At 44.2% G+C, this 22,601-nt stretch overlaps 1 protein-coding gene across 3 annotated transcripts in view; it reads right to left on the bottom strand.

Annotated features, from left to right (window-relative positions):
- Positions 1-22,058, bottom strand: part of CBR4 (carbonyl reductase 4) — a 39,152-nt gene extending 17,094 nt beyond the window's left edge. For 2 of the 3 annotated variants that reach the window (XM_044286272.1, XM_044286106.1), the window contains exons 1-3: positions 21,963-22,058; positions 14,387-14,528; positions 13,277-13,394 (exon numbers count right to left, since the gene is read on the bottom strand). In XM_044286272.1, the coding sequence (XP_044142207.1) occupies positions 13,277-13,394; positions 14,387-14,528 (260 nt within the window). In that variant the 5' untranslated portion in view covers positions 21,963-22,058. The remainder of the gene's footprint in view (positions 1-13,276; positions 13,395-14,386; positions 14,529-21,962) is intronic. The other variant, XM_044286190.1, reaches the window with a different exon arrangement.
- Between the last annotated feature and the right edge of the window lie 543 nt (positions 22,059-22,601).

Raw genomic sequence — 22,601 nt, forward strand, 5'->3', positions numbered from 1 at the left:
TCCAGGGTCTGATTTTTACCCTCATAGACACAAAATTTGTGCATATAGCCTGTGGCCCTTTCACAGAGCTTATACAATTTGACCCCATACCGGGCGTGCTTGCTTGGGATGTATTGTTTGAAGCCAAGGCACCCGGTAAAATGTATCAGGGACTCGTCTATGCAGATGTTTTGCTCAGGGGTATACAAATCTGCAAAATTGGTGTTAAAGTGGTCTATGAGGGGCCGAATTTTGGGTGGGTGGCCTCTGGGACGAGAGGTGCTGTTGTCACTAAAGTGCAGGAAACGCAGGATGGTCTCAAATCGTGTCCTGGACATGGCAGCAGAGAACATGGGCATGTGATGAATTGGGTTCGTGGACCAAGACCGCAATTCATGCTTTTTTGTCAGGCCCATGTTGAGGAGAAGGCCCAGAAAAGTTTTAAATTCGGAAACTTGGACGGGTTTCCACCGGAAAGACTGGGCATAAAAGCTTCCCGGGTTGGCAGATATAAATTGAGTGGCATACCGGTTTGTTTCTGCCACTACTAAGTCAAAGAGCTCCGCAGTAAAGAACAGCTCAAAAAACCCCAGTGCCGATCCGATCTGAGCTGTGTCAACCCGAACTCCAGACTGGGCGGTGAAAGGGGGAACTACTGGTGCGGCTGAAGATGGGGGCTGCCAATCAGGGTTTGCCAGCACCTCAGGGGCTCTAGGGACCTGTCTGTGCGGTGGCTGTGACGGGGGAACTACTGCACGTGCCACCGTACCAGCTTCTGCCGTTCTGGTGCTCGCCACTTCACCATGTTCTACGGCAGTGCTGGTACTAGGTCCAGGATGGGCTGTGCTGCTGGTGTATGCCTCACCACGTAATCCGACAGCGCCAGCCCCACTCTGCTGCCCTTGAAGCGGATCAAGGTGTCAAATGGCGGTTATGGGAGGGGGTGATCTGGGGCTAAATGTGTTGTGTTTTGTGTACTTACAGTGATCTGTGCTCTCTGCTGAGACCAACCGACGAAAAGGAACCAGCAGAGAGCACAGAAGCCATTTAACACATTATATTTATAAATATAATGAGTTATATGGCTTGTGATTCGTTTTTTTGGCTGGCAGGCAGGCTGGTGACGAACTTCTCCTGCGACTTTTCCCAGCCCGCACTGCGCATGCGTCGAAGAGGAACAACCCAACCGCCCGCAGGACGCATCCCTGTGTTAGGCAGTCGGGAAGCGGTTAAAGGCGGTCATCTACGTGAGACAACCCTTTACATTTTACTCCTTGATAACGTTATGAACTATCACAGATAGCATTCAGTAACAGTTTCACACAGGACCACAAAGCTGTCGTCCAAACATTTTTCATACTTGAGCACCGTTGTGCCTTCAGTTCAGAAATACAGCGCCACCTTCTGGACAAAATGGTGAAAGGAAGGAAAATAAACCATGAAGGATATGGCACTAATAGACCTTGCTTTTGCAGCTTAGGCCAAGTTCACATCACCGCTTATTTTTCTGTTCCACTGATCCGTTGGAAGAACAGAAAAAGAAAGTGAAAAAAAAAAACATCCTATATTTTAAGCATCCATTATGCTCAGTTATGCACATTTGGATTCCGTTTTAGCCATCTCCGTTATTTTAGACTAAAAAAGTATTGCATGCAGGCCATAGTTTTATATACAGGTCCTTCTAAAAAAATTAGCATATTGTGATAAAGTTCATTATTTTCTGTAATGTACTGATAAACATTAGACTTTCATATATTTTAGATTCATTACACATCAACTGAAGTAGTTCAAGACTTCTTTTGTTTTAATATTGATGATTTTGGCATACAGCTCATGAAAACCCAAATTTCCTATCTCAAAAAATTAGCATATTTCATCCGACCAATAAAAGAAAAGTGTTTTTAATACAAAAAAAGTCAACCTTCAAATAATTGTGTTCAGTTATGCACTCAATACTTGGTCAGGAATCCTTTTGCAGAAATGACTGCTTCAATGCGGCGTGGCATGGAGGCAATCAGCCTGTGGCACTGCTGAGGTGTTATGGAGGCACAGGATGCTTTGATAGCAACCTTAAGCTTATCCAGAGTGTTGGGTCTTGCGTCTCTCAACTTTCTCTTCCCAATATCCCACAGATTCTCTATGAGGTTCAGGTCAGGAGAGTTGGCAGGCCAATTGAGCACAGTAATACCATGGTCAGTAAACCATTTACCAGTGGTTTTGGCACTGTGAGCAGGTGCCAGGTCGTGCTGAAAAATGAAATCTTCATCTCCATAAAGCTTTTCAGCAGATGGAAGCATGAAGTGCTCCAAAATCTCCTGATAGCTAGCTGCATTGACCCTGCCCTTGATAAAACACAGTGGACCAACACCAGCAGCTGACATGGCACCCCAGACCATCACTGACTGTGGGTACTTGACACTGGACTTCAGGCATTTTGGCATTTCCCTCTCCCCAGTCTTCCTCCAGACTCTGGCACCTTGATTTCCGAATGACATGCAACAGTCCAGTGCTGCTTCTCTGTAGCCCAGGTCAGGCGCTTCTGCTGCTGTTTCTGGTTCAAAAGTGGCTTGACCTGGGGAATGCGGCACCTGTAGCCTATTTTCTGCACACGCCTGTACACGGTGGCTCTGGATGTTTCTACTCCAGACTCAGTCCACTGCTTCCGCAGGTCCCCCAAGGTCTGGAATCGGTCCTTCTCCACAATCTTCCTCAGGGTCCGGTCACCTCTTCTCGTTGTGCAGCGTTTTCTGCCACACTTTTTCCTTCCCACAGACTTCCCACTGAGGTGCCTTGATACCGCACTCTGGGAACAGCCTATTCGTTCAGAAATTTCTTTCTGTGTCTTACCCTCTTGCTTGAGGGTGTCAATGATGGCCTTCTGGACAGCAGTCAGGTCGGCAGTCTTACCCATGATTGCGGTTTTGAGTAATGAACCAGGCTGGGAGTTTTTAAAAGCCTCAGGAATCTTTTGCAGGTGTTTAGAGTTAATTAGTTGATTCAGATGATTAGGTTAATAAGCTTGTTTAGAGAACCTTTTCATGATATGCTAATTTTTTTAGATAGGAATTTTGGGTTTTCATGAGCTGTATGCCAAAATCATCAATATTAAAACAATAAAAGGCTTGAACTACTTTAGTTGGTGTGTAATGAATCTAAAATATATGAAAGTCTAATGTTTATCAGTACATTACAGAAAATAATGAACTTTATCACAATATGCTAATTTTCTTAGAAGGACCTGTATATATATATATATATATATAAAAGGAAAACAATGGCGGCACTGGAAACACAAGGAGGGTGCTATGTCCAGGGATGTAGCAGCTTACCCCGTCAATAGGAGATGAAAAAAGGACAGCACTCCGGGTAAAAGTTAGTGATGTTTTAATCACCCATGTGAAGGCAACGTTTCAGCTCATACAAGAGCCTTTCTCAAGCAATGAACACAATACAAAGAGGGGTATATATAGGCCAACCCCTATGACATCACAAAGTGATCAATTAACAATAAAGTGCAAATAGTGCATCAATAATATATAAAAAAATACAAGACACTGTAAAATACAATGACAAATCAATAATATATCAAATACATTATATAATAAATGCATGATCGCACAGAACTGCATAAAAATAAATTGATTGGTCAATACATATCAGGTGTATAGGTATAAATTAAGTGGGAGGGACAAAACGATGCTGCCAAAGGGAGGAGGAGCGATAACATACCCTGTGTTGCCATCCATGTCACACATGTCAAACACAGCCATTGCGGCGTTCAGGTGGGTCCAGTGCGCAGGCGCCAAGTCGCGTGAGGAGCAAGATGTAACTTCCTCAAATGACGTAGCCCGGGCAGGCGCATAGAAGTAAAGAGCTGCGTTGGCCATCTTGGAAATGGTAAAGAGCCTCAAATGAAAAAAGCGCAGACAATGGACCGCAGTGTGGATGCGATATTCATATAGTAACCTCACATATAGTGGTGAGAATTAGCGCAAAATTAAAAATAAAGGAACACTTATACCAAGCAAGAAAAAAAAAATATATATAGTTATTCATCAATGTGTGTGCGCATAGCCTGATAATGAACAGAGTAGCGCTAAACGGAAATAATGCCGTTTGCCTGATGGTGTGTCCATAGGGAACAAGAAAGAGGATGCATACATGAGATGCAACCCATTTCGATAAGGCACCAACTGAAGCATATTGCCATGCAACAAGATGTTGCAGGCATGCCACAAAAAGGCCCATGGTTCCCAATGGACACACAATCAATGGAGGACACACAGTGAATAACATAATGCATCAAATATGAAAAAATATATCCAAACTAAAGAACATGAACACTGTTTTGGAACATGTAGGCAATTGTGGAACACATCGGGTACGCTTCACCTCACCAACCTGCAGCATCATTCTTGTCTGTGAAAAAAAGAAGAAAAAGAATAAAGATGAGAAACTGGCTTAATAGTGTTCATAATACACTAAGTACCACCAAGGGAAACACATATCGCATATATGACAATTGTGGGGCAAACTGATTCTCTAAATGTATAACCCCGGATTGTAATCCGCATTAAGCCCATTGGGTCTCAGGCTATTAAGGGTATAAATCCAGAAAAGCTCTCTTTTCCTCAGGATCAACACCCTGTTGCCCCCACGTCTGGGCATGGGGGTGTGGTCAATGGCCCAACATTTGAGGTCTCTTTCGGAGGTCTCTTTCACGTGACCAACTTGTTAGAGCGGACATTGGACCTAGGTCCAAGTCTGTTCAAACTTCCTTAACTACACATGGCAAAGGTAGCTTCCCCTGTTTATGTTGCATTGATTGCAAATATATGGGCAGGGGATCTACCTTTGTCCATCCAACTACTGGAGTTTCCTATCCAATTCGATTTCATCTTACATGTAGTTCAAACTTTGTGATTTATGTTTTGATTTGCCCGTGCAAATTATTATATGTGGGTGAAACGTCGACGGATCTCAGAACGCGGTTGAATAATCATCGATTGTCCATACACAAAAAAAGAAAGGACCTCCCTGTTGCCAAACATTTCACAGAGTTTCTACACTCCGAAAGAGACCTCAAATGTTGGGCCATTGACCACACCCCCATGCCCAGACGTGGGGGCAACAGGGTGTTGATCCTGAGGAAAAGAGAGCTTTTCTGGATTTATACCCTTAATAGCCTGAGACCCAATGGGCTTAATGCGGATTACAATCCGGGGTTATACATTTAGAGAATCAGTTTGCCCCACAATTGTCATATATGCGATATGTGTTTCCCTTGGTGGTACTTAGTGTATTATGAACACTATTAAGCCAGTTTCTCATCTTTATTCTTTTTCTTCTTTTTTTCACAGACAAGAATGATGCTGCAGGTTGGTGAGGTGAAGCGTACCCGATGTGTTCCACAATTGCCTACATGTTCCAAAACAGTGTTCATGTTCTTTAGTTTGGATATATTTTTTCATATTTGATGCATTATGTTATTCACTGTGTGTCCTCCATTGATTGTGTGTCCATTGGGAACCATGGGCCTTTTTGTGGCATGCCTGCAACATCTTGTTGCATGGCAATATGCTTCAGTTGGTGCCTTATCGAAATGGGTTGCATCTCATGTATGCATCCTCTTTCTTGTTCCCTATGGACACACCATCAGGCAAACGGCATTATTTCCGTTTAGCGCTACTCTGTTCATTATCAGGCTATGCGCACACACATTGATGAATAACTATATATTTTTTTTTTTTCTTGCTTAGTATAAGTGTTCCTTTATTTTTAATTTTGCGCTAATTCTCACCACTATATGTGAGGTTACTATATGAATATCGCATCCACACTGCGGTCCATTGTCTGCGCTTTTTTCATTTGAGGCTCTTTACCATTTCCAAGATGGCCGACGCAGCTCTTTACTTCTATGCGCATGCCCGTGCTACGTCATTTGAGGAAGTTACATCTTGCTCCTCACGCGACTTGGCGCCTGCGCACTGGACCCACCTGAACGCCGCAATGGCTGTGTTTGACATGTGTGACATGGATGGCAACACAGGGTATGTTATCGCTCCTCCTCCCTTTGGCAGCATCGTTTTGTCCCTCCCACTTAATTTATACCTATAAACCTGATATGTATTGACCAATCAATTTATTTTTATGCAGTTCTGTGCGATCATGCATTTATTATATAATGTATTTGATATATTATTGATTTGTCATTGTATTTTACAGTGTCTTGTATTTTTTTTATATATTATTGATGCACTATTTGCACTTTATTGTTAATTGATCACTTTGTGATGTCATAGGGGTTGGCCTATATATACCCCTCTTTGTATTGTGTTCATTGCTTGAGAAAGGCTCTTGTATGAGCTGAAACGTTGCCTTCACATGGGTGATTAAAACATCACTAACTTTTACCCGGAGTGCTGTCCTTTTTTCATCTCCTATATATATATATATATATATATATATATATATATATATAGTGGCAGTGGAGCTGCCAGAGGGCCACATGAGGGCCATTCAAATGGTATATATCACCCAGAGGAAGCAGGATGAGTACAAGAAAGGCTGGAATAATAGGGTCTTACCAGCCAGGCTGATAATAAAGGTAATTAGAAGCCAGCTGAGGAGCTCAGGTAAGTGTGGGCTGAGCTTCTCAATCAGTACTCCCAGTCTGGGGAAGGAGCAGGCTGCGTCAAGGCCTGCGGGAGCCAGGACTCTCTAACCCTGTGTGGGGTAAGCACTGAGTTGTGTTTTGGGGAGCTGGGTGGTAGACCCAGATCCCGATAGACAGGGAAAATACTGTGTAGTCAGTGGCCAGACGGCCGAGGATTTATGTTTATGGGTTATGCTTTGGTCTGCTGTTGGGTCTTTCCCCATTGCGTTGGGGGATGTGCCCTGATTAGTGTAAGTTCATCCACTCGCATAGTCCGCTAAGCCATATGCCCGAATATTGTACTCTAAAGATGCAAAAAGGAAGAAGAGCCATTATATGTGGGCTCGTTTGTTAATAATAGATTCAGTTTTCTATATGTTAGGGTTATTTCACGTACGCGCTGGTCAATGTGGCCTCTTTACCTTTTCCAATATGGCCAGGTCCACCAGGATCGAAATGTCCGGTCACCGTCACTACCAAATAGTGGTTTCTATCATTGCCTATGTTTAATTATGCAACTGGATCATGAACTTTGTATCAATAAATTACCAATAAGTGCAAATGAACAATCTGAGTGCCATAATCTGAGTTCCATATTAGGACTGTTTAGTCCTTGCTGTCATGGAGGTCATACAAAATACTATATGTAGTACTTTTTGATCTGGGCTACCTTCATTTTTGTATCAAACTGAATTTTTGAAATCTAATCTTATATTATTAACCTTTCTGTTATGTTATGGGTTTAGGCCTCATGCATACGGCCGTTGTTTGGGTCCGCATCCGAGCCGCCGTTTTGGCGGCTCGGATGCGGACCCATTCACTTCAATGGGGCTGCAAAAGATGCGGACAGCACTCCGTGTGCTGTCCACATCCGTTGCTCCGTAAAAAAAAAATATAACATGTCCTATTCTTGTCCGCAAAACGGACAAGAATAGGCAGTTATATCAATGGCCGCCCGTTCTGTTCCGCAAATTGCGGAAGGCACACGGGCGGCTTCCTTTTTTTGCGGATCCGCGGTTTGCGGACCGCAAAAAACTGCACGGTAGTGGGCATGTAGCCTTAAACAAATGCTCCATGAAACTCAGTCTTGTCAAAATTTGAAAAATTGTTCTTGTGTTCACTGAGATATTGATTACAATCTTACTTTTCAAAGGTGGTGTACTCATTTATGCTGAGTATTGTATGTGTGTGTGTATATATATATATATTGTGGGGTTTCGCTCTGGTAGATAGGGTAACACAGTACAGAGGCAAAATACAAGTTCTTAACTCAAAACGTCAGTATTTATTACCTCTTACATCCAGGGACATCTGCTGACATGTAGACCTTCTCTTTCCTCTTCTCCATTTGACCCAGACCGCCATGACAAATTCTTTCAGCCGCATCTTGTCTCTACAGAGTTTGTAATACAGACATGTTAGATTTCAAAGTTTTTCCATCAACCTCCCCATTCTGGTGCCCCCACAGTGTCCTCCTGCTGCCACCCTAATACTGTGCCTGTTGTGTCCCCCAATGCCCCAGGTACTATACTGCTGAAAATATAGTGACCCCAGTAGACATAATTGGGGTCCTTTATCAAACTGGTGTAAAGTAGAACTGGATTTCCAAAAGAGCTGTCAAATATGAAAGGTGGAATCTGATTGGCTGCTATGGGCAACTGAGCCAGTCCTACTTTACACTAGTTTGATAAATTACCCCAAATGTCCCTATAGTGTCCACAGCAGCTATAATGTCCCCTAGAGTGCCCCCAGTAATAATAACACCTTATATTGTGCTCCAGGTAATAATCCCTGTATAGTGTCCCCAGAAATAATAGAATTGCCCCTACAGTGCCTCCCCAATAGCAAAGCCCCCCACGCTGCCCCCATATAGTACTTTACCCCACACTGCCCCCACACAGTAGTTTCCCCCACAGTAATTCCCCACATTGCCCCATATAGTAATTTGCCCCCCACATAGTAATCCCTCCTATAATAATTTGCCCCCACACAGTATCCCTCCATGATATTTTTCCCCCACATGTCCTCCTGTGTGTCCCTCCCCCCCATGTCCCCCCAAAGTTGGCACATAAAAATAAAAAAAAGCTAAATACTCACCTGCGCTTGCTCGCAGAGGAAGACGCACACACTTCACTGTGCTGCGTCCCGGCACAGGCGTGCGTGATGACGTCATCACGCACGCCTGCGCCGGGATTTTACTACCGTATAGGCCTAAAGCCTATGGCTGTGATCGGCAGCGGAGCAGGGAACTATGCGCTCCCGTACCCCGTCGCAGTATGTGGGCACGTCGGCCCTCCAGCAATGAGAGCTTCCATCTGTATTGCAGAGGTTGCGACCGGGCCCCCCTTGCCAGTGGTACTGTACTTTTGCCTTTATAAGGTGCAGTGCATCTTATAAAGGGGAATACTAGCGAGCGCTTCCATAATGGAAGAGCTCAATAGTCTGCAGGAGGAGGGGGAGAGAAGCGCTGTGAGCGCTATTCAGTACTTATCCCTCCTCCTTGCTCTTCTCAGGGCCCGCTCTGCTGTGTCCTGGCTGCATGCAGAGTCAGGACGTACAGAGCGCACTCTGACCTGACGCTGCAGGAGGTCAGGTGAATGCAGCGTGGGCCCTGAGAAGAGAAGACAGCCAGGACAAGTAGAGTGGCGGCAGGAGAGGTAAGTTACTTTATTATTTTACAGTCTGATCTGAGGTCTGATATGGAGGTCTAATGGGGGGTCTGCAGAGGTCTGACTGGGGGGGGGGGTCTGGAGGTCCTAATGGGGGCCTGGAAGTCCTAATGGGGGTCAGGAGGTCTAATGGGGGTCTTATCTGAGGTCTGATATTAGGTTGGGGTCTTACATGGAGGTTTAATGGGGGTCTGATCTGGGGTCTTATATGGGGTCTGACATAGAGGTCTAAAGGGGGTTTGGTATGAGATGGGGGGATCTCATTTAGGGTTTTATAGGGGGTCTGATCTGAAAGGAAGGGGGTATTTTTTTTGTACTAGCACACAATATAAAGGGGTGTTTTTCTGTGTGGTACAAATATTTTCAGGGGGACTGTTTCTGCAGGAAAGTATTGGGGAGCACAGTGGACACAGTATTGGGGGTGGCAGGATGGGGTGTTGAGAAGGTGAGGAGGAGGATGGAAAAGTAGATGTCTGTTAAACTCTGCAGAGACGATGCACGCACCTGGGCGGGCGTCATGGCTGGCAGGTCTCTGCTGTTTCAAACAGCACAGAACTGCGGCTAATTACCACGACTGGCAATAATGCCTATTGTGGTAATTAAAGCCTTTAAATGCCGTGATCAAGTGAGATCACGGCACCTAATAGTCAAAAACCGGGCATCTGTGGCCAGTGAGGATGCTGCTAATTGATTTGAATGCCCTCAGCCTCGCAGAAGAGGCTGAGGGCATTCATGCTGCAATTCCTATTTTGGCAGGCCAACAAGAAATAAGCAATAGTCAATAATAAATGCATTTTAAAAATCCCTAATTTTTCAAAAGTAAAAATTAAAATTATTATAAATAAGTAAAAAAAAACTTAAATATATAAAAAATTTCTAAATTATATAAATCACCCGTTTCCGTATAATGAATAAATACCTAAATAACAAAAAATATAAACATCATGGGTATCACGGTGACAAAAAATACACGTACTATTAAAATATAAAAAATATTTTTCCAATACAGCGAATGGTGTAACAGAAAAAAGGGTCAAAATCCCCAATTTGCCATTTTTTCATTGCTTCTCTTACCCCAAAAAATGTACATAGTTAATACGGTTGAAAAAAGACATAAGTCCATCAAGTTCAATCAAGGGATAGGTGGGGAAGCAAATCCCAGAAGGAAGTGAGACTTAGATTTCTACACATTTTCATAAGCATTAATGTAATTTGTCTGTGAAGGTTCTCATTTATCCAGGACATGGTATATCTGTAAAGAATAAATCAAGGCAACTGGACTTACTGTAGATTTCTTGAAAACATTTCACTCGTTCTTCCAACGAGATTTCTCAATTCTGAGTGATTGTACAAAAATTCTCTGGGAATAAATATGTAACTGAATCAACATCTGGTAATTATACCCAGCAAGGGGTCAGAGGTTATTATACCCAGCATGGGGTCAAAGGTGTCGATTCCGGTCTCCTAATTGGAGTCAGTAGGTGATAATGACCTCCCAGCAATTATACCTTGCTGGGTATAATTACCAGATGTTGATTCAGTTACATATTTATTCCCAGAGAATTCTTGTACAGTCACTCAGAATTGAGAAAGCTCGTTGGAAGAACGAGTGAAACGTTTTCAAGAAATCTACAGTACGTCCAGTTGCCTTGATTTATTCTTTACAGATATTAATGTCATTTACTTTTAAGAATTTATCTAAACCCTTTTTAAAACTGTCCACTGTTCCTGCTGTGACCACATCCTGAGGAAGTCTATTCCACAGATTCACAGTTCTCACAGTAAAGCTTTGATGCTTCTGGAGACTGAACTTTTTCTTCTCCAGTCGGAGGCAGTGCTCCCTTGTCTTTTGAGGCCATTTGACATGGAACAGTTTTTCACCGTATTTTTTGTATGGCCCATTTATATATTTGTATAGGTTAATCATGTCCCCCCTTAGACGTCTCTTTTCAAGACTAAATACATTTAATTATTTGAATTTTTCTTCATAACTAAGACCCTCCATGCCCCTTATCAGTTTAGTCGCTCTCCTCTGTACTTTTCCAGCTGCAGAGCATCCTTTCTATGTACTGGTGCCCAGAACTGAACTGCATATTCCAGATGAGGCCGCACCAGCGCTTATGTAAAGTGGTAATATTACATCCCCACTAGTAATAAAATGTGATCAAAAAGTCATACACATTCCAAAATGGTATCAGTAAAAACTACAGATTGTCCTACAAGAAATGAGCCCCCACATAGCTCAGTAGATATAACTATAAACAAGTTATGGGGGTCAGAATATGGTGATCTAAAAATTTATTTTTTTCAAAGTTTAAATGTATTTTTACACTATTTAGACATTTAAAAAACCTATACATATGGGGTATCATTGTAATCATACTGACCCAGAGAATGAAAGGCATCAGTTTTGCTGCAAACGGAACAGCAGAGGAATTTTTTATTTATTTTTTACAGCTTCCCTCTACATTGTATGCCATAATTAATGGTGACATTAGAAAATACAACTTGTCCTGCAGAAAATAAGCCCTCAAACAGCTATGTGAATGGAAAAATAAAAGTTATAACCCAAGGAAGATAGGGAAGAAAAATTAAAACACAAAAACAAAAACCCCTCCGGTATCCTAAGGGTTAAAAGGGATCTATCCTTTGGATACCTTATCTGAGGGAGTCTGACCCCTGGGACCCCCACTGATTAGCTGTTTGAGAAGGCAGTGGCACTGGCAGAAGTCACATGGCCTTCTTGTAGATTCCCGTGTGCCAGTGACATCATGACTATGTCAGATGGCCTGTGCACAGCTCAGCCCCATTGAAGTGAATGGGGCTGAGCCACACCGAGGCCTGTGAAATAGTGGAGACTAGGGATGAACTAATCGACTTCAGATGAAACATCCGAAGTCGATTTGCATAAAACTTTGTTCCAATACTGTACGGAGCAGCATTCTGTACAGTATTAAAATGTATTGGCTCCGGTGAGCCGAAGTTATGACTTTGCGAAGTCTAGCAAGACTTTGCGCAATAACTTCATAAATTAATTGATACTGTAAAAACTCTGGTTCGGTTCCAAGGTACCTCCTGCTCCGTACAAAGTTTTATGCGAATTTACTTTGGATTTTTCATCCGAAGTCGATTCGCTCATCCCTAGTTGTGATGCCACTGGCCTGCGGGAAGCAGCCAGAAGGACTACTGCAAGCGCCGCTGCCTTCTCAATAAACTGATTGGCGGGGATCCCGGGTGTCGATCAGATGCTGATGACTTATCCAAAGCATAGATAATCAGTAATAAAAAGGTAAAGAACCCCTTTAAGGGGAGTATTCCTCCATCACATAGCCACTTATTTTTATAAGGGTTGTCCTGGATTAGAAAAACATGACTGCTTTCTTCTAATAACAGCACCACCCCTGTCCACAGGTAGTGTGCGGTACTGCAGCTCTGCCCAATGGAGCTACAACACCAGACACAACCCATGGACAGGAGTGGCGCTGTTTTAGGAAAAAAAGGTTTTCTAATCCCTTTTAAAGGGGTTGTGTCATGAAACATATTCTACATTTTTCAAACAAAATGTATCTGTATAGCGCCACCTGCTGTTTGTTCTTTGACTTATTTTTTGTCTGTCTCACTGGGCTGGTCGAACATGCTCAATTTAAATCTTCAATTGCCACCAGTCATATCCATGTCAGGTACAGGGCTGGTTCTAGCTTTGTTAGAAAGAGATTGTCCTGTACTAGATGATGTCTGTCTTTCATTTATTTTATTTTTTACATCATTAATGAGAACCCCTTTAAGTGCTGTCCTTTATAAATGTGTTATCCCCACTGGACGACTCCCCATCAGAATGTAAGTGTCCCCGCTGATCAGCTGCTGAAGCACCCAGCAATCATCTCCTATAACCCCCAGACACCTGCTGGGTTCTCTCTCTACAGGGTCACTTACCTCACCTTTCCAAAGTCTGTATGTTTTGAATATCACTTACCTATTTATTCCAGCTGCATTGACCAGGTAGGTTACATTGCCGATATTTTTTACAATCTCTTGAAATGTGCGCTGAACTTCATGTTCTTTAGAAACGTCACAGCTGAGTGCCAGGTGACCTGTGTGACAGATAACACATAGCAATACCAGGTGACTGATCTGATTTACATGGCATTGCAAATATACAGCTGCCAGTGATGGCCAGCGAACACATGCGAGCTGCCATCTTAACTCACAAGTCCGGCGTCGCACAGGTAAGTCCTTACCTGTGCCTGTGCACGAGCCGGTCTGAAACAAATGCGGTCACCGGGAGCAGGCAGTTCCGAAAACAACCCGATTAAGGCCCCCGGCGGCTGTTCTCGTAACTACCTGCTCCCGGTGACCGCATTTGTTTCAGACCGGCTCGCGCACAGGTAAGGTCTTACCTGTGCGATGCCGGACTTGTGAGTTAAGATGGCAGCTCGCATGTGTTCGCTGGCCATCACTGACTGGCCCTACAGGATGGGCATGGTGGACTAATGTAGAAATACATAGGATGCCTGACAGACTGCCATCACCTTACTTTCCACAGAGATCAGCCACTAGTTTCTATATGATTGTGATCTCGGTGCATAATGAAGAATCCAAGCCACAATCTACAAATGACTTGACTGAACCCTATTCTTTACATAAAGGTGCAGTCCCATCTCATAAAGTGATGGTATAGCCTAGTGATCTGCCATGGAGATGTCCTGCTCTCAGGCTGACCGGGACACCGCAGTGCAAGCAAAGGCTGTGAAAGGGCTGCAGCGCCCCTTCCGGAGGTAAGACCCCCAGCGACCATAAGGACGGCATATCCTGCTCTTGTAAAAAGCACAGTTCTGTTAAGGCCTCATCAGTGTGCTTCCTGCATCTGTATGTCCGTTCTGCAAAAGAGAGAACATTGTCTGCAAAATATGGAACGCAGACCCATTGAAGTCCGCAGACTGCACACCGCCCACTTCCGTATTTTGCAGATCGATCCGCCATCTGCAAAATGCTAACGGTCACATGCACAAGGCCTATTAAACATGACAGCACTTTATTGCATCGTGTAGCCCTAACATGGACGGACTGGGCTATCTATACCAACCTCCAATCTCTTCAGTGGTGGCTTTGGCTAGGTCCAGATTCCTAGATATAACAGCCACCTTATGGTCTCTTTCAACTAATAACTTGGCCACGGCTTTTCCAATCCCTCTGGATCCACCAAACACCGCACAAATCTTACTCATCTACAAAATAAAAAAGGCACATTAGAGGAGGCAACTCCCCCCAACACTAGCACGTCTCATGGCAAGAACGGCACCAAAGAAGTCGTTTTGGGTAAGACTCTGGTAACTGACGTATTACAGATGGTTTACCGACTACTTCAACCAGTGCACTCACTTTACCATTACTACCATACACATGCCGGTAGTTTGCTGATGGTGGGTATACGGTCATTGGAGCGCTCTATGTTGTCGGCCCAATTATCTCTACCAAACATTAGTATCTACAAAGGTGCTGCCGATCACCCGATGAACGAGTGGTTTTCTTGCTCACTGGGTAATCGGCAGAACCTTTACACAGGCACATTTTCGGGAATGCACGTTCATACTACCAATATGATCTTCCATGCAGCACATTAAATCATCATCGCTGGGCAGCAGATTGTGCTGTGTGAACAATGAATCGGTATGAAGATGAACAAAGGCAGTAGCCATCATTCGTCCCCATACAATGGAGGTGACAACTGCATGTAAACGCAACTTGGGCCAGTTCACATGATTCAGCACGAAAAAAATGCACATTGTTTCATGCGGTTTTTGATGGGTCTTTATTAAACCAATGGCTGTTAATTTCATTACAAAGCTGAATTTTCTGTGTTTTTGTTTTTTAAAAAAGCACAGAAAACGCACAAAAAAAGCAAATACTTATTTAGAGCATTTTTTTTCAGCTTCCCATTCAATTCAATTCATCGCTGATTCTGTCACAAGACAGGGCATGCTGATTCTTTTTTCCACGCGTAAAAAAAAAAGTGCTGCTTCCCATTGAAATGAATGAGAAACTGTTATGAGGCGTTTTTAGGGCTGATTTTGAGGTACCTTGGAACCAAACCAGAGTTCGGGAAATGTTTTTTTAAGGGTCCATTCACACATCCGTAGTGTATTGCAGATCCGCAATACACCCGGCCGGCACCCCCCTTAGAACTGCCTATTCCTGTCCGCAATTGGATAAGAATACATGTTCTATTTTTTTGCGCAGCCGCGGCCCGGAAGTTCGGAGCCGCAGCCTGGAGGTTCGGGGTCGCGTTCCGGAAATGCGGATGCGGAGAGCACATAGTGTGCTATCCGCATCTCTTCCGCCCCCTTTGAGAATGAATGGGTCCGCACCCGTTCCCGATATTGCGGAGCGGATGCGGACCCATTTGCGGACATGTGAATGGACCCTTACAGTAGAAATTAATTTATGAAGTTATTATGCGAAGTCTCGTGAGACTTTGCGAACCAATAACTTCGGATCATGTGAGCCAATACATTCTAATACTGTACGGAGCGCTTGCTCCGTACAGTATTTAAACAAAGTATTCACATGATGCAAGGACAGGTGGCAGAAAAAGCATCCTCCAGAGATCACATAATTTGTAAATGGGGGTGAATATGGGAAGGTGTGTATATTATAATGTATGGTGTGGACTACATCCACTGGGATAGTACCCTGTAACCAACATGGCTACAAATAGTGCCAGGAATAAATAGTAATAACTGTGTCCAGACCAGAGTATAAAAGATTAGCAATTGGTCAATGGTGGACGCGTTTTGGCGTACCTCCTGGCACTATTTGTAGCTATGTTGTTTACAGGGCACTATCCCTATATTCACCCCTATTTGTAAATGATGTGATCTCTGGAGGATGCTTTTTCTGCCACCTGTCCTTGCATCATGTGATTTTTCATAAAAATGTTTTTGTTTCTTTAAATGATATTTGTATACACAATAAAGCTATATTATATTTTATGGGTACTGTTATGGGTACCCTTCATTTTAACTTTTTTTTTTTACCCTTTTATGCCCCATTCACACGTCAGTGTTCGGTCAGTGATTTCCATCAGTGATTGTGAGCCAAAGCCAGGTGTGGCTCTAAACACAGAACAGGAGCAGATCTTTCTCTTATCCCTTATGTCTGTGGAGGATCCTATCCTGGTTTGGGCTCACAATCGCTGACGTGTGAATGAGGCTTTACTTTTGATTCTTAAACTACAACGTTTCGGAATACTTTATATTCCAATGCATATTGCCTGGACAGAAGAAAATACAGGGCACCTTTCTCGGACTACCTAAGGTCATCCGTCACCTGAATCATGATGCTTCTGTTTAGGTCCTCCACGTGAGCACTGTGGCCCTCACTTCTCTCATTGCTGGAGGATTACACGGCTGCTATTTCAATGAATGGCGGTCTACATAACGCACGGACACACCAGGTTACCACAGTGCGAGCCACTAGTGTGGATTCCATTGAGGATTCACTGTATGGAAATGAATGCTGCGACATCAGACCGGGCAAGCCGCGGATCCGAGGAGGATATTCTAGAAGTGAATGGCGCTTATAAAACCCTGTTCACTAACATTGTGCTCTGCTTTCCTGAAGTTTTTCTATGCTCATTCCACAAATTTTGGTACAAGTACAGGGAGTGCAGAATTATTAGGCAAGTTGTATTTTTGAGGATTAATTTTATTATTGAACAACAACCATGTTCTCAATGAACCCAAAAAACTCATTAATATCAAAGCTGAATATTTTTGTTTTTAGTTTGTTTTTAGTTTTAGCTATTTTAGGGGGATATCTGTGTGTGCAGGTGACTATTACTGTGCATAATTATTAGGCAACTTAACAAAAAACAAATATATACCCATTTCAATTATTTATTTTTACCAGTGAAACCAATATAACATCTCAACATTCACAAATATACATTTCTGACATTCAAAAACAAAACAAAAACAAATCAGTGACCAATATAGCCACCTTTCTTTGCAAGGACACTCAGAAGCCTGCCATCCATGGATTCTGTCAGTGTTTTGATCTGTTCACCATCAACATTGCGTGCAGCAGCAACCACAGCCTCCCAGACACTGTTCAGAGAGGTGTACTGTTTTCCCTCCTTGTAAATCTCACATTTGATGATGGACCACAGGTTCTCAATGGGGTTCAGATCAGGTGAACAAGGAGGCCATGTCATTAGATTTTCTTCTTTTATACCCTTTCTTGCCAGCCACGCTGTGGAGTACTTGGACGCGTGTGATGGAGCATTGTCCTGCATGAAAATCATGTTTTTCTTGAAGGATGCAGACTTCTTCCTGTACCACTGCTTGAAAAAGGTGTCTTCCAGAAACTGGCAGTAGGACTGGGAGTTGAGCTTGACTCCATCCTCAACCCGAAAAGGCCCCACAAGCTCATCTTTGATGATACCAGCCCAAACCAGTACTCCACCTCCACCTTGCTGGCGTCTGAGTCGGACTGGAGCTCTCTGCCCTTTACCAATCCAGCCATCTGGCCCATCAAGACTCACTCTCATTTCATCAGTCCATAAAACCTTAGAACAATCAGTCTTGAGATATTTCTTGGCCCAGTCTTGACGTTTCAGCTTGTGTGTCTTGTTCAGTGGTGGTCGTCTTTCAGCCTTTCTTACCTTGGCCATGTCTCTGAGTATTGCACACCTTGTGCTTTTGGGCACTCCAGTGATGTTGCAGCTCTGAAATATGGCCAAACTGGTGGCAAGTGGCATCTCGGCAGCTGCACGCTTGACTTTTCTCAGTTCATGGGCAGTTATTTTGCGCCTTGGTTTTTCCACACGCTTCTTGCGACCCTGTTGACTATTTTGAATGAAACGCTTGATTGTTCGATGATCACGCTTCAGAAGCTTTGCAATTTTAAGAGTGCTGCATCCCTCTGCAAGATATCTCACTATTTTTGACTTTTCTGAGCCTGTCAAGTCCTTCTTTTGACCCATTTTTCCAAAGGAAAGGAAGTTGCCTAATAATTATGCACACCTGATATAGGGTGTTGATGTCATTAGACCACACCCCTTCTCATTACAGAGATGCACATCACCTAATATGCTTAATTGGTAGTAGGCTTTCGAGCCTATACAGCTTGGAGTAAGACAACATGCATAAAGAGGATGATGTGGTCAAAATACTCATTTGCCTAATAATTCTGCACTCCCTGTATATAGAGCGTCTACACAGAGGGAGACCAAGGAAGGGGAAACCTCAGCTACGTCCATAGGCCCCGGCAGAACATATACACCATGGCTGCAGTCTTAAAGGGCATGCCTCACTTCCGTAAAAGGCATTTATCATGTAGAGAAAGTTTATACAAGGCACTTACTAATGTATTATTATCCATATTGCCTCCTTTGCTGGCTGGATTCATTTTTTCCATCACATTATACACTGCTCGTTTCCATGGTTATGACCACCCTATAATCCAGCAGCGGTGGTCGTGCTTGCACATTATGGGAAAACGCCTCTCTGGTGACCCAGACCTCCTACAGACACGCATGTGCAGCAGCTCCTGGTGGCAGTAACCCCTGGATATGGGCAGTGTATAATGTGATGGAAAAATGAACCAAGCCAGCAAAGGAGGCAATATGGACAATAACAATACATTAGTAAGTGCCTTGTATTAAAGAGAGTCTGTCACCAACTAGACAGGTTTCACACTGATCCTATAGCTCTGCGGACACTGATACTGACCCTCATTGTCACCTTTGTATTGTTGGGGGGGTCTCCAAAGCAGCAAAAATGAAGCCTTAGGCCCCATGCACACGGCCGTTGTTCACAGCCGTGTGCGGGCCGTGGAACCGCGGCCTGGATCCCTCCTGAGAGCAGGAGCGCACGGCGTCACTGGTTGCTATGACGCCGTGCGCTCCCTGCTGCCGGCACAGTACAGTAATACACTGGTACGATCTATACCAGTGTATTACTGTACTGTGCCGGCAGCAGGGAGCGCACGGCGTCATAGCAACCAGTGACGCCGTGCGCTCCTGCTCTCAGGAGGGATCCAGGCTGCGGTTCCACGGCCCGCACACGGCTGTGAACAACGGCCGTGTGCATGGGGCCTAAGAGTGAGGCCTCTTTCACACGGGCGTCGCGTGTGAGGGACGGACAAGAGGCGGGTGCGTTGATTTTTCCGCGTGAGTGCAGAGCATTTTAATGCATTTTGCACGTGCGTGAGAAAAATCGGCATGTTTGGTACCCACACTTCTTCACTGAAGTTCGGGTTTGGGTTCGGTGTTGTGAAGATTTTATTATTTTCCCTTATAACATGGTTATAAGGGAAAAAAATAGCATTCTTAATACAGAATGCTTAGTAAAATGTCCATTGAGGGGTTAAAAATAATAAACAAATTTAACTCACCCCATCCACCTGGTCACGTAGTGGATCTCTTCTTTCTACTTTCTTCAGGACCTGGCTAAAGGACCTTTGATGACGTTACTGCGCTCATCACATGGTCCATCACACGATCCAGACAATTCAATAATCCGCAGCACTCGCCGGTAAATAATGAAAATAGTGGTGATTTATTCACTCAAGCAGCCAGTATACAGCGACGTTTCGACCTCAGTTGCTTGATAAAGACCAACTGAGGTCGAAACGTCGCTGTATACTGGCTGCTTGAGTGAATAAATCACCACTATTTTCATTATTTACCGGCGAGCGCTGCGGATTATTGAATTGTCTGGATGAGTTGGGACCCCCAGCCAGGATCCCTATCTGCGCGCACCATTTGGCTTGTAAGCCATTTCCTGGTCAGTACCCAAATGAGTGGGATGAGTAGTGCTGCCAACCCCTGAATTTTCTCCATCACACGATCCATCACCATGGTGGTGGACCATGTGATGAGCGCAGTGACGTCTTTAAGGGTCCTTTAGCCAGGTCCTGAAGAAATGGACCATGTGATGAGCGCAGTGACATAATCAAAGGTCCTTTAGCCAGGTCCTGAAGAAATGGACCATGTGATAAGGTCATTGCACTCATTACCATGTTGGTGACGTCACTGTGCTCATCACATGATTCATCACCATGGTGATGGACCATGTGATGAGCGCAGTGACGTCATTAAAGGTCCTTTAGCCAGGTTCTGAAGAAATGGATCATGTGATGAGCGCAGTGACATCATCAAAGGTTCTTTAGCCAGGTCCTGTAGAAAGAAGAGGAGATCCGCTACGCGATCAAGTGGATGGGGCGAGTTAAATTTGTTTATTACTTTTAACCCGTCAATGGACATTTTAGTAAGCATTCTGTATGCTATTATTTTCCCTTATAACCATGTTATAAGGGAAAATAATGAAGATCGGGTCCCCATCCCGATCGTCTCCTAGCAACCATGCGTGAAAAACCATGAGTGAAAATCACACCGCATCCGCACTTGCTTGCGGATGCTTGCGATTTTCACGCAGCCCCTTTTATTTCTATGAGGCCTGCGTTGCGTGAAAAACGCACAATATAGAGCATGCTGCGATTTTCACACAACGCACAAGTGATGCGTGAAAATCACTGCTCATGTGCACAGCCCCAATGAAGTGAATGGGTCCGGATTCAGTGCAGCACTAGCATTATGCCATTCTGTTATAGGTTCCATTTATAACGGAATATAATGGAATGGCCAGACGGAAGCCTTTAAGAGGCATTCCGTTTTGCTCTGTCCTAATAGAAGTCTATGGGCAAGCATAACGGATCCGTCTGGTTTCCTGTCAACAGGACTTTTTTTTCCGTCCTGCATAACGGAGACCAGACGGATCCGTTATGCTTGCCCATAGACTTCTATTAGGACAGAGCAAAACGGAATGCCTCTTAAAGGCTTCCGTCTGGCCATTCCATTATATTCCGTTATAAACGGAACCTATAACAGAATGGCATAACGCTAGTGCGAACCCACCCTAACTAAACTTTTGAATAACATTTTTATAAGATGTCCCTAATGCACTAATAAAAGGTTTTCTAATATACTTTTAGGGATGAGCGAATTTCATATTTTGAAGTTCGTGTGTGGGTTCGTGTTGTGGTATTTACTGAATTGTGTTATGGATTCCATTACCAAGGAACATAACGCAATTCCATGACGGCATGCATAACTTTTTTGTTATGAAGGTAGGGAAAATTCTAATACAAATACAAAATCCATTAATAAAGTATATTACAAAAACTATTATTAGGGCATTAGGGAAATCTTATTAAACTTTTACACAAAGGTTTAGTTACTCTTATAGATATACAAATAATCCATCACAAGTGCTCAGCCAAAAACCAGTGTGCCTCACTGCTGTGGGCCTGGGCATGCGCACTGGATGTCACTATGCCTTGACCACAGTGGGCGGTGTAAGAAACGCACCCAGCAATGAGGCCCACAGGATTTCAGCTGCAGGAAAAAAATGTGACAAGAAAGGCTGGCGGGAGGATCCGCAGGGGAGGAGCTAGGCTCCAGTAAGGTCGGGGGCGGGGCACTTGCCATGACTCATTTGCATGTCTTGAAGGCTTAATTTTTGCTGCCTTGGAAGGTGACATGAGGGCCAGTATCAGTGTCCGCAGTGCGGGTGACAAGTCGCAATGTGAGGAGAAGCTATCCGGCCCCCCCCGCACACACACCGCCCACTACTACACCCCCCGAGTGCGGCACGTACCGTTCTCACCCCGCACCGCAGTCACTCATTGCGCAGGACTCGGACAGGGGTGATGACGTAGGAGTCACGTGCACCAGCCTGTCACGTGACTTCCCCGCCGCTTGTGACAGGAGCGGGGAGGGGTTCATGTGCCGCTCAGTGTGGGGGGTGTTCAGACGTGACAGGGATGAGGGGTCTCCCTACTGGTATCATGAATGGTTGAGCTTTCCTGGTCTCCGAGCAGGGAGGATCAATAGGAAGCAGTAGAGAATAAGATGGTGAGGGTTGGACTCCAGCCGCCTGGATCAGAGAGAATAGCAGCAGAGTCAGGCAGGACAGCTTCTTAGAGAGGCCTCGTTCTAGAGAGACCCGACTGGGGGTAACGCTTTACAGAGCCCACAGGGGTTGGCAAGAAAAGCCTTTTAAAAAGATCTGCTTATTTTGGATAAAACTTTTTTTTTTTGTTAGGCTACTTTCACACTTGCGTTTTTGCTGGATCCGGAAGGACTCGGCAAAACCGCTTCCGTTACTGATAATAGAACCGTCTGCGTCCGTTCTGAACGGATCCGGTTGTATTATCTTAAACATTGCCAAAACTGATCCGTCATGAACTGCATTGAAAGTCAATGGGGGACGGATCCGTTTTCTATTGGGCTCAAT

This window comes from Bufo gargarizans, chromosome 1, assembly GCF_014858855.1.
Source record: "Bufo gargarizans isolate SCDJY-AF-19 chromosome 1, ASM1485885v1, whole genome shotgun sequence".
NCBI classification, from domain to species: Eukaryota; Metazoa; Chordata; class Amphibia; order Anura; family Bufonidae; genus Bufo; species Bufo gargarizans.